The 12,759-nt window shown below is 38.7% G+C and overlaps 1 protein-coding gene across 1 annotated transcript in view; it reads left to right on the top strand.

Moving 5' to 3' along the window:
• The window catches only part of LOC148875377 (NEDD8-activating enzyme E1 regulatory subunit AXR1-like), a 37,780-nt gene that overhangs the window by 16,141 nt on the left and 8,880 nt on the right, over positions 1-12,759 (top strand). The window contains exons 5-8 of the mRNA XM_088964574.1: positions 1,026-1,105; positions 1,205-1,355; positions 1,447-1,540; positions 6,008-6,096. Coding sequence (XP_088820700.1) covers positions 1,026-1,105; positions 1,205-1,355; positions 1,447-1,540; positions 6,008-6,096 — 414 coding nt within the window. The remainder of the gene's footprint in view (positions 1-1,025; positions 1,106-1,204; positions 1,356-1,446; positions 1,541-6,007; positions 6,097-12,759) is intronic.

Genomic DNA, 12,759 nt, shown 5'->3' with positions numbered 1-12,759 from the left:
CGGATTAGATTCAGATATTCGACATCCTTAATGGATTTGGATTCGAATCAACGTTTGTGTGATCTGATTTGATCGGATCTAATATTTGTATTATCAGATCAGATTTGGATACCCCCATTTGAATACCATCTGATCCGTTTGCATCCCTAATTGTGTTGATACTTTGACCTTGCAGGGAGGTACCCTGCACTTTGAGGGTAGTGGCACTTAAGAGTCTCAACTTTCACTTGCAACAACAATGTACCTTGTACTTTAAAAATCAACACTCAAGTCCAGGTGTTAGAATTCTGTCAAATATGTGGAGCATGTGTGCCATGAAATATTTAAAAATCCAGTCCCAAAGCTAACCTTTTTATATTTTCTGACACTGTTTTGCCCTCTCTTTTTTTAAGTCTCTAAAATCCTAGTTCTTGACCTTTTTCTTTTCCATTTTCTTTCTCAGAGTTGAATATGTTGAAGCAACACAACGATCTGCACATTAACCATGTCCATTACTGTCATTTTGCAACTTTATTCTCTCAGCTACTCAAACCGAGAATGGTCATTTTGGTAAATTTACTGCTCAGTGAAACATTAGTTAACAGTCTTGGCCTTGAGTGTTGATTTCTGAAAGTACAGGGTACTTCATTGTTGCAAGTTCAGGGTACCTCCCTGTAATTTCCCCCTTTTTTGATAAGTATAAATGTTTTATATATTAGGAAATGTTATTTCCATGTTTTGGGGTGGGTAGAAAATGGGGCTTCCTGGGGAGTCATCTCGTCAAATGTCGATGCATTTTGGTAGTTGCAATCATTTGGATGATGGGCTTCACAAGAACTGTTTTAAAAATGTTAAAAATCAATGGCAAGAGCTGACTTTCTACCTGTATGTGAAGCATTTGTTATATCTTGCATGTTCTCCTTCTCTATTGATGTTTTGTTTGGTAATTCTTGTATACAACATTCTATCTTTCTCATTATTGCAAAGGACAGCTTCACTGAGGTGAACAAGGGAAATTAACTCCCAATGCTTCTTCTGCATGGCAGGAACATGATGTGATTGAGTCAAAGCCTGATCATTTTCTTGATGACCTCCGATTAAACGATCCTTGGCCTGAACTGAAGAGGTGTCTCTCTGTTACTTTTACTCCTGTTAACCTTTCTGCACATACACTGCTTTCCGTTTCTTGATCTTAAGTTTCTGATCATGTATTAATTCACTGTAGGTTTGCAGAATCAATTGACTTGAATGCGACAGATCCTGTTATCCATAAACACACACCATATGTTGTCATCCTTGTTAAGATGGCAGAGGAATGGGCAAACAAACATGGTGGTTGTCTTCCATCAACCAGAGAAGAGAAAAAGGAGTTCAAGGTTTTCAAAGTTGCTTCCTTCTTTATCCTGTTTGTTTATTTTCTTTACAGCTGCTTGATTATTTGATTTTGTTTGCATTTGAACATTTTAGGATCTTCTGAAATCAAGAATGATTGATATTGATGAAGAAAACTACAAGGAAGCCATTGAGGCCTCATTCAAAGTCTCTACTCCTCGGGGAATTAGTGAGTATATAATTGCAGACTAGCATGAATTACTTTATACTGAGTTAAAGCTTCCATGGGAAATTGTATCTGAATATTGATCATGATGGATTAAAAGCTGTAATAGTCATTATGATTTCTTTTTGATTGATAATAATAAATTTCATTAGATGGAAGGATCTAAAAAATGTACAAGAATGTTCAATCCCGAAATTAGAAAAAGGGTGGATTAGTCAAAATTCAAATATTCATGGATGTCCAAATGTCCATTAAGAAAGCCCAGAAGAATAATTCACCCATATGAAATATGCACGTGGATATTTGCCGATAAGGAAAGGAATAGAGGGACAATAATTTATTTATCAAAAAATAGAGGGACAATAATTGAAGTAATCACTACAAGGGTAATAGAATGAGTGGAATCTTTGAAGTTATTTGAAGACAATTTCTACATCAGCTCTGCTAAACAATTGGAAGATAGTGGCTTGTTCAGATCCTAACAAGAATGTTCCTCGTGAGGAGGGCGAGATTATTGCTATTTTTTCGGGCCTAATTGGGGTATGAGGTTCTCTCCGAGCTGAAATTATGTCTGTCTTGGAAGGCGTCAAAAAGGCTAAGGAGCTTAACATAAGAAGTTTGGTTATTGAGGGAGACTCTAAATTGGTAATAGACTGGCTGCAAAAGGAGGAGAGCAGCATGTGTAGTTACTAAATGAAAAAGAATCTTTAAATGGTTGACTAGGGATATGATAGTGAGGTTACAGTGGGTCAAGAGGTGTGCTAATTCTTTTGCAGATGCACTGGCCAAACAAGGGGTGGGAAGAAATCAAATTTTCTGGGCTTATATGTAATTCTTTTTTTTGCTTTCTGGGGGAGTTAAGAGAGTTTATCTTCCCCCTGCCTTTGTACCTATCTCTCATTTTTCATTAGTGAAATGTTTCTGTTACTGATCTCTCTCTCTCTCTCTCTCTTATATATATATATATATATATATATGCTGCATGTGCATATAAAATTATGAAATTTCCTTGCAAAGATGGTTCCAAATGCAAATTGTTCCCAAGTCTTTCCCTTGTAGGCCTGTAAGCCTCTGAGGTAGCTGACCTTGACATCCATCTGATTGAGATATTCAAGACTCTAAACTCTTGAATCTCATCTTAAATCTCTAAGACCAGGAGAATCTCTGTTTCCCAATCTATTGCCATCTTCAAATCTCCGTCACATAGTAATCACCTGAAAAATTAACCAACACATAATGTTTTGATGGCCAAAATCTAAGGGGCAGTGTTAACATGGTCCATGAAACTTGAACAGGAAAGCCCCATTGTTGCTTTACCGTCCATGACAACTCCATCTACTCCTAGTCTCCAGGTTTTCCAAAGAACAACTATCAATCACCCAGGTGTTCATACTTGTAAAAAAACCCACCCAGCTGTTAATGGGTGGCAAGGCCTGGTGATCTCCATTTGTGGGGTATGGGATGCCTTTGTAATCTTCCAATCTCTAATGGTAGAATCAACTTGAAACCCCATGTACTCTATTATCTCAACCCAATCAGTAACCTTAGTGGTGATCGGATGAGTGGTAGTCTGTAGAGGATGCAGCCTATCATTAAAGAATCTGGAGTTCCTTTAGACCCAGATACCCCTAAATAACAGCTTCAAAGATAAATTTAGACATGACATTCCATTGATCTAACAGGGGATGATACCAGATCCTAGCCAATCCCATCTTGTGTACAGGGGTTCTCCCCCCTTTGGGGTATAAACTACATAATAAGTATTCTTATTATATATTGGTATAGAAAATATATACTAATATTGAGGGCCAATGCTAGAGCACCAGTTGAAGAGACATCAAAGTTTTTAATCACCATGTCTCAGCACTTGGCTCTTATTTGTTTGCACTAATTATTGATGAATTGACTAAAGGTCTCATGGTGTATGTTGTTTTATGATTACATAGTTTTAACTGATGAAACTAGAATGGAACTAAATGCAAAATTAGATTTATAGACATTGAACAAACACTTTAGAAAAAAGAGGTTTTAAAATAAGTATAACTAAAATAGAAAATATGCAACCTAAATTCAACGGTAATAGGATTAAAATCAGGGTAAAATTAGGATTGGAGTCCAAGAATTAGATTGGGATGGGTAAGATTGAAGGGATGCATTTGGAGTTCGTCATAGGGAAAACAACATGCTAAAAGGAAAATTTATAAATGGTTATAAGAACTGCAATGTTGTTTGCAGGCTGCAACTTGCGTTGGCCCAATCTGAGTTTTTGCATGGTTTGGGCTTGAATTTTCGGGCTCTAGGCTGGGCCTGATAAAAAAACTTTTGTCTGACATAAATTGGGTTGGGCTTGGATTGATGCTTCAGGTGGCCCAAACCCAACCTGAGCCCAGCTGGCATTGTATGACATACATGCATGTAGATGTGTATATTGTGTATTTGTTATATGTATACATGTATGTATGTTGCATAGTTATACTATCATATGCATCCTAGAGTATATTTGGTTATTCATAACATGTATATAATTAACCTAAGCTTATACTCATGCACAAACATGTACAAATAACACATACATTTTATTTTATACAAACATAATTTTAATTATATATATGCATATACGTATGTATGGAATAGAAATGTGTTCAAAAAATGAGTGTGGCGGAAATGTATATTTTTAAATGGATAAGTGGTAAAAGTGGGAGATTGGGTCAGAAATGAAGTCAAATGAAGGAACCGAGGAGTAGCTCCAATAGGTGTGACAAAATGAGAGAAAGTAGACTACTGTGGTTTGGTCACATGCATCTTTACAGCTTGAAGGGGCTAGAAGAGCTAGGGCCAGACCAAAAAGGACTTGGGTGTAGTAGTACGAAGTGATTTAAGTGCCCATAATTTAACAATGGATATGACACTGAATAGATGATGATGATGATAATGATATATGCGTGTATAACTTATAAAAAAATGATATATGTATAAAATTTATATATATGCATATTTTATTAATTGCATTTGTGCATAGTATTGATCCATTCCATATCTAAATTGGGTTATAAAATCCAGTGAAAGGTGGATGTGCAAAACATATTAAAAAACCCTTTCAAATTTGAGCAACCCACCTAAGCCTGATCACCAAGCCTGCCCCAAGCTTAAGCTCAGCTTGAGCCTTGCTGGGTTAGTAAACTCAAACTTGATCTCAAGTTGAGCCAAACCCGAACCTGAAGTCCAAGTCTTAAGGTTTGGCTAAGGTTGACCCCCAACTTGAGCCAGCGCACCCAAGTTGCATTCCTAGTTGTTTGGTGCAGGGTGTAGGGGTGTAATCGGGTGGAGCCAACTTGATACATTACACTACTTGAGCTTGTCTCGACTAAAAAATTAGCTACTTTAATCTTAATTTGAACTTGATTTTTTGTTTTTTCCTACTTGAATTCGATGAGATACTCAACATACTTGAGTATTGGCTCAATTGCCATCAAGCCAAAGTTGAACTTGGGACTTGAATAGAGGATAGAAAGTGGTGGTAGCTTGAAGGTTGAAACAGAGAATGAATCAAATGCAAAAAGGCAACCCTAGGTAAAACGAATCATAAAATATTAAATAACATAATAACACAAAATATTCTCTTTTGCTGATAAAAAATATTAAATAACATAATATATTGAGAATATTATAAATAAATATATATTAAAAAATTAATGTTTTATTAAATACTCGATTAGGTTCGTGAGTCGCTTGATCCAATCCAAGTATTACGAATTCAAATCTCAACTCAATTAACTACTTGACCTCGGCTCAAACTTGATCATCTGTGAGTCGAATCCAACTATTCAGCGAGTTGAGCTCGAGTAGCTTGACTCACTTACACCCGTAGTTGGACAGTCAATAAACAAAATTTTCAAAAAATAGTAAAGCAGAAAAATGAATGTTGAGATGGATGAGTGGGAAAGCTAGAAAAGATATGACCAAAAATGAATATATTCTTGGAACATTGTGGGCCCCATTGGTGATAAAATGTGGGAAAGTATACTAGGTTTGGTCACATTCAGAGAAGACCATATACAGCATCAGTGAGAAGAAGTGATGTATTGCAATTTGCAAGTTGAAGGGTCTAGTAGAACTAGGGCAGGCCAAAATGGACATAAGTTTAAGTAGTTAGAAATGATTTGAGGGCCATAGTTTAACCTAGGGATATGACGCTACACATAATTGAATAGTGAAACGGGATTCATGTAGCCGGCCCCATGAAGTCTTAGTTGAGTAGAATATTGACTATCACTGAATAATTTCTCTTTCTTCCAAAAGAAAAAAGTAATAATAGTAAAGGAAACCCTAGTGACGAGTGGAATTGATTTACTAGGATGCATTCTAATTCCTGTTCAGTTTCAGTTGTAAAACTCATGGTGAGAAACAACTGTGTTGTTTGTGTCTATACTTTTTATGAACTAATAACTGAATATGATGCTTGCATGGCAGGTTCAAGACTCCGCCAAATAATTGAAGATAGTTCAGCTGAAGTTGATTCTTCTTCATCAGATTTTTGGGTTATGGTTGCAGCTGTAAAGGTGGGTAATCTCCATGATCATCAAGCATACTATATATACCTTGCTGGTGATCTTCATTTTGATAATTGAACAGACTACATTGTGCATTGCTAATTTCCAATATTAAATTTCATTATTTTTGGTTCCCAATGTGGTAATGTAAAATTGCAGACACTTTTGGTAAATGTAGAAATTTTCAATCTTCCAGTTTGTGAGAACACCAAAGGTTTCAGGGGTGTCTAATAGAACGAATTGACCCCCACCCCAAAGAGTCTAAATATATATTAATTATATGTATTTACAAAGGAGCCCTTGAAGGGTAAAGGTGAAAAAGGAATAATTACAAAAAGGGCTCTTGGAGGGTTGAAAGATAAAAGGAAGACAAAGACTATAGTACAACAGGGGCCATAGGACTACAGTACATCAAGTGTCTCCACACTCCCCCTCAAACTGATGCTGAGACTTAAGCATCAGTTTGCCCACAGATATAGATATCTAGATCTCGTCATAGGTTTCATAAGTATATCAACAACTTGCAAGTTGGAATCTATATATGGAAAAGAGATAGAGCTAGCAAGAAATAGGTCTCTAATAAAGTGACAGTCCACCTCAATGTGCTTGGTTCTCTCATTCAACATTGGATTAGATGCAATCTTTATGGTGCTGGTGTTATCAACATAGAAAGGAATAGGCATAGGGAGGTGAACACCAAGATCAGCAAGGAAAAATTGAAGCCAAACAATCTCACTGCATACTGATGACATAACCCTGTATTTGACTTCTATAGATGATTTAGAAACTATTTGTTGTTTCTTACATTTCCAGGAGATAAGGGAGTCACCCAAAAAGACAAACCACCCTGTAGTAGACCGTCTGGTATCAGGGTAACCGGCCCAATCTGCATCAGCACAAGTCCTCAACTGAATAGGAGAGGAAGAAGAAAAGAATAGTCTCTGAGGTAAAGTGCCACGAACATAACAGATAATCCGGTGGACAACAGTCATGTGGGGTTGACGTGGGACTGAAACAAACTGACTAACTACTGTATGAGAAATGTCTGGACGAGTCATTGTGAGATAGATGAGGAGCCACCCAGTTATCGATATAGAGTAGCATTAGGAAGCAAGACCCCATTAATATAGACAACATGACATTGAGTTCCAGAGGTGTATCAACCCGTTTGGTGTCTGTAAGACCAGCAAGCTTGACAAGATCAGATGCATACTTGTGCTGACAAACAAAGTAACCTCGGTTGCTACAGTGTGCTTTCAGCCCCAAGAAATAAGTTAGAGAACCCAAGTCTTTTATATGAAATGAATTATGAAGAGACTTGAGTTCCTGAATTCCATCTTCATCATCCTCTGTCAACAATATATTATCTACATACAACAAAAATATTGTAATGCCTTGAGATCTTTGACGGATGAAGAGAGAATGATTAGAGGCACTCTGATGATAGCCAACAACAATATTTCAGAACTTCTCAAACCAGGCCCCGGGGGCATGTTTGAGACCATATAAGGATTTCTTTAACCGACAAACAAGGGAGGGATCACCACTGTATCCTAGAGGAGGCTTTATGTATACTGTCTTAAATGTTTATGCCATAAATCCCAAACGTTATTTCTTTGCCTAACAAAAGATTTAGAAGTGGATGAATTAAAAATATGTTGATGATGCTGGTACTTTAGAATTCTTGAACTCCAATGCAAATAAATGGCTTAGCCTACGCCCCTTCCCTTTCACCTTCCCAGTGTACCAGTCCTGGATTAGACAACCATCATGAGAAAATTTAAGTGTATATCCTTCATCAACAAGTTGGTCAACAGAAATTAGATTAGTAAGGTTAGGAACAAGAAAGGTTTTGGTAAGAGGAAATGAGGCAGTAGATGACAACTTAGGGGATGTCATTGTAGGGGTGGATTCAAGTCTAGCCGAGACAAATAGCTAGCTATTCAAGCTCGGCTCGCCAAGACAGTATGAGGCTCGAGCTCGAGCTTGAGCTTGGTTCGAGCTTGACTGTGAGTCAAATGCTTTATAAAAGTAAAAAATTATATATCAAAACTTTATTTTTTATTTGATATTTAAAAGATTAATAATTATAATAATTAGTTATTATTATTATTATTATATATAAAAATAATAAAAATATTATATATAGAAGCTCGTGAGCCTCACTAGCCGAGCTCGAATAGCTTGTAAAAAGCTTGGCTTGTTGCCACCCCTATGTCATTGCTACCAATGATATTCATTTTCACCATTAGCAATAATGATATGTCTATGATGGGTTGTAGAAATGCTATCTGGGGGTTCAGGGTAAGCCCCTGTCATGTGATTAGTTGCTCCAGAATCAATGATCCAAATATGAGATTGAGAATAACAGTAACCAGAAAACTCACTAGGCAAGCCAATAACAGAAAATGCAGAGGATACCAGTTGCCGAATTTTGACCTCATCCGTAGATGTAGACGATGTAGAATATTAGTGGTTTGGCCCTCGGTCACTTGATATGCACATGGTTGGTTCTTCTTCTGGACACCTTTAGATGGTCTAATGGGACAATCTAGGATGATGTGACCATGCTTCTTACAATAAGTACAAACATTCTTCTTCTTCTTACAATGAGAAGCAATGTGATGAAACCCCTTGCATTCGTAACTCTTTATTTTGGAGGAGTCCTTAGCACCAGATTTCTTGTTTCCTTGAACAACAAAAGCTGTATCAGCCCCAGAGTCGATTAATTTTCCATCAAAACTTGTAGCAGTTAAGAGTCTAGCCTCCTCCCTCAACAGTTCACCAATAATTGAATCCAGGTCTGGAAGAGTTCTTCTACTCATAATGTTAGACGTGGTTATCTCATATTCGGGCCTAAGTCTCATAAGGAATTGATTCACCTTTCTCTTCTCAAAGTATTGCTGTAGATACTTGACACATTTTACGGGATTCAAAGGGTCTGTATGGACAAGCTCATATTCTTCCAGCAAGTCAATGAAACCGGTATAATATTCCTGAGTCTTCTTATCTCCCTAGCAATAGGCAAAAACTTATTCAAACTAATATTGTCTAGACATGTTGGATTGGTGGTCCTTCTTTAAGTATGCATACATTTCGTAAGCTGTATGCATCCTTCTCATGGGTACAACGATATGAGAAACAATTCAACTGAGTATCGAAGAAACTAATTTCCCATTATCCAACTTCCATTGTGCATAACCTTTGGCATCAGTTTCATCCGGCTTAGTAACCTTTCCATTCAAATTTCCTCCCTCCAGGCCTTTCCCTTCAACAAAGAAGTCAAAATGGAACTTCCACATGCTGTAGTTAGTTCCATCGAATTTTACAGGAATGATATCTACCTTCTCAGACATTCCGAAACACAACCACGGTCCAAAATAGGTTAACAGAGTTCAAGAGAAAGGAAAAACCAGAGATTGACCACCCAACTTAGATCAGTAACAGTTTAAAAGCAGTATTTAATTAATACTTCACCAAATAACTGAGATTTTGCTGCAGAAATCTCAGAATAACAGGGCTGTATTGATCTCAGTCCCAAAATGGAAGGTTTCAGGACTGTCGGCTGCAGGATGGGATCAAAACCCTATCAAATCCAAATCAATCTTCAAAGCAAATTAATGACCAGTTAAAGGAGGCCTGGGCAACACCAACTACAAAGTTTTAGGCTGATTGAATCAGCCGATTTTGAGAAAACAAGGGAAAACTGACCTGCTGGGCGTCTTTTCCAGAAAAAAACCTATCTGCTTCGTCTGATTAAAATAGCTCTCAAATAGCCTTCAACCAGAGTTTGATAGTAATCAAAATACTTCTTTAACAATCCTCTAATCACCCAAGAAGTTAATTGAATCAGAAGCTGGAGGATATGACCCGCTCTGATACCATGCCAATCTTCCAGCTTGTGAGAACACCAAAGGTTTCAGGGGTGTCTAACAGAACGAACTGATCCCCATCCCCAAAGAGTCTCTATATATATATTGTTGAAGTTCGGCCTACCCTAGAAGTCTGTTTGTCCGTTAGCAGTCAAGTAAAGCAAACAAACAAGAAGAAGGAAGAAAGAGGAAGAAAGAGAGAAAAGGTCTGGTTCGAATTAGGGAAAAATTCAACCCTCCTTTTGGCCAGATCTGTTATTATATTATTAATGTGATAGGAAAAGACATCAGTGCCCTTATTTAAGTAAGAGGCATTCGAACTAACATAATAAAACAACTCAGCAATCTCAACAGGTACAAAGACCGAAATACCCCTTCACTAACACTCCCCCTCAAGTTGGTGAGTATATATCATATAATCCCAGCTTGTTACATATGTAGTCGACTCTCCCCCGACTCAAACCTTTTGTAAACAGTTATTATATTATTAATGTGATAGGAAAAGACATCAGTGCCCTTATTTAAGTAAGAGGCACTCGAACTAATATAATAAAACAACTCAGCAATCTCAACAGGTACAAAGACTGAAATACCCCTTCACTAACACTTCCCCTCAAGCTGGTGAGTATATATATCATATAATCCCAACTTATTACATATGTAGTCCACTCTCCCCCGACTCAAACCTTTTGTAAACAAGTCTCTATCACTCCATTCAGCACCTTCTCTCTCACAAAATGACAGTCAACCTCAATGTACTTGGTTCTTTCATGAAACACCGGATTAGAAGAGATATGAACTGCAACCTGATTGTCACAATAAAGCTTCATTGGAATACTAATGTCATACCCTATCTCCTGTAGAAGGTTCCTTAGCCACACTAATTCACAAGCAATATGTGCCATAGCCCTATATTTTGCTTCTGCACTGCTTCTTGCCACAACTGTTTGCTTCTTACTTTTCCACGTCACCAGGTTACCCCCCAGAAAAGTGCAATAGCCTGTGGTAGACCGCCTATCAGACATAGAACCGGCCCAGTCAGCATCGGTGTATCCTTCTATTTCCAGTTTTCCGCCACTTTTGTATAGCAAACCACGGCCAGGAGCTCCTTTCAAATACCTCACAATCCTTAGCACTGCATTCCAATGAGGGACCAAAGGTTTCTACATGAACCGACTCACCACACTAACCGCAAATGAAATATCTGGCTGAGTAATGGTTAGATAGTTTAGTTTGCCTATAAGTCGTCGGTATCTGCCAAGGTCTTCAAATACTTCACCCATATCACTGCTCAACCTCGTATTTGTTTCCATAGGTGTCTCAGTTGGTTTCGTACCTAACAAACGTGTCTCTTCCAGCAAATGAAGCACATATTTCCTCTGACACAGATTAATACCATGCTTAGATCTTGCTACCTCTATGCCCAAGAAGTACTTCAATTTGCCAATGTCCTTTGTCTGAAAGTGTTCCTGTAGAAAGGCCTTCAACCTGTCAATGCCCATTTTATCATTCCCAGTAACAACGATATCATCTACATACACCACCAGTAGTATTTTTCCTACCAGAGAGTCATGACTGAAGACAGAATGATCAACTTGGCACTGTTTCATACCAAACTTCTTGACCACCTCACTGAACCTACAAAACCATGCTCGAGGTGACTGTTTAAGTCCATATATAGCCTTTTTAAGTCTACATTACCTTACCATCCTCCCCCTGAGCAACAAACCCTAGTGGTTGCTCCGTGTAGACCTCCTCGAGCAAATCACCATGCAAAAATGCATTTTTGATATCCAGCTGATATAGGGGCCAATCATACATAGCTGCAAGATATGATAACGCGAACTGACCCTATCTTAGCAACCGGGGAGGTCTTTGTGTAGTCAATACCATAGGTTTGGGAGTACCCTTTTGCTACCAACCGCTCCTTCAGGCGCTCAACACGACCATCGGGCAAGTACTTAACGGTATAAACCCACTTACAACCGACAACCTGTTTCCCAGGAGGAAGAGCGGTGAGATCCCAAGTGTGATTATGATGGAGAGCAGAGAGCTCTTCTTCCATAGCACGACACCACTCTGGAGAAGTAAGGGCTTCCTGGACATCCTTAGGGACAACCATCGAGGATAAAAAAGAGATGAATTGGCGATGGGAGGCAGAAAGGTGAGTAAGTGAAACATAATTGGAAATAGGATGAAGGGTACAAGTGCGTTTACCTTTCCGTAAGGCAATAGGAAGATCAAGGTTGGAGGCTGGTGGCGGGTCTGGAGTTGGATCTGTCGGCGGTGATGAAGCCGGAGGAGTCGCAGCCGGTACACGTGGGCGATGTGTATACACGTGACGGATAGGTGGATGGTCAACGGACGGTGGCATCGGAGGCAAGGACGTAGGCACAACTGGAACAAGAGGAAGAGGATCGGCCACAGGAAGGGGAAGAGGAGGAGGTGATATGGAAGAAGAAGCATCACCGGACCCCACGAAGAATTGATTAGACTCAAAGAAGGTAACATCAACACATACCAAGGAACGACGAGAACTGGGATGGTAACACTTGTACCCTTTCTGAGTCCGGGAATAGCCAAGGAATATGCACTTAAGGGATCATGCATCTAACTTGTGGTTCCCGAGACCCAGATTATGGATGAAGCAGACACACCCAAATACCCAAGGAGAAAGCGGAAACGGAGACATGGTGGGAGACAAGACATTAAATGGAGAACGACCATCAAGGATAGACGTGGGCATCCGATTAATTAGGAAACAAGAGGTGAGCATCGCATCACTCCAAAAGGGTTTGGG

Source organism: Nelumbo lutea, chromosome 1 (genome assembly GCF_056320005.1).
Source record: "Nelumbo lutea isolate HS-2025 chromosome 1, American lotus-T2T, whole genome shotgun sequence".
NCBI classification, from domain to species: Eukaryota; Viridiplantae; Streptophyta; class Magnoliopsida; order Proteales; family Nelumbonaceae; genus Nelumbo; species Nelumbo lutea.
Note: the sequence above shows the minus strand (reverse complement) of the source record. Positions and strands in the feature narration are given on the sequence as shown.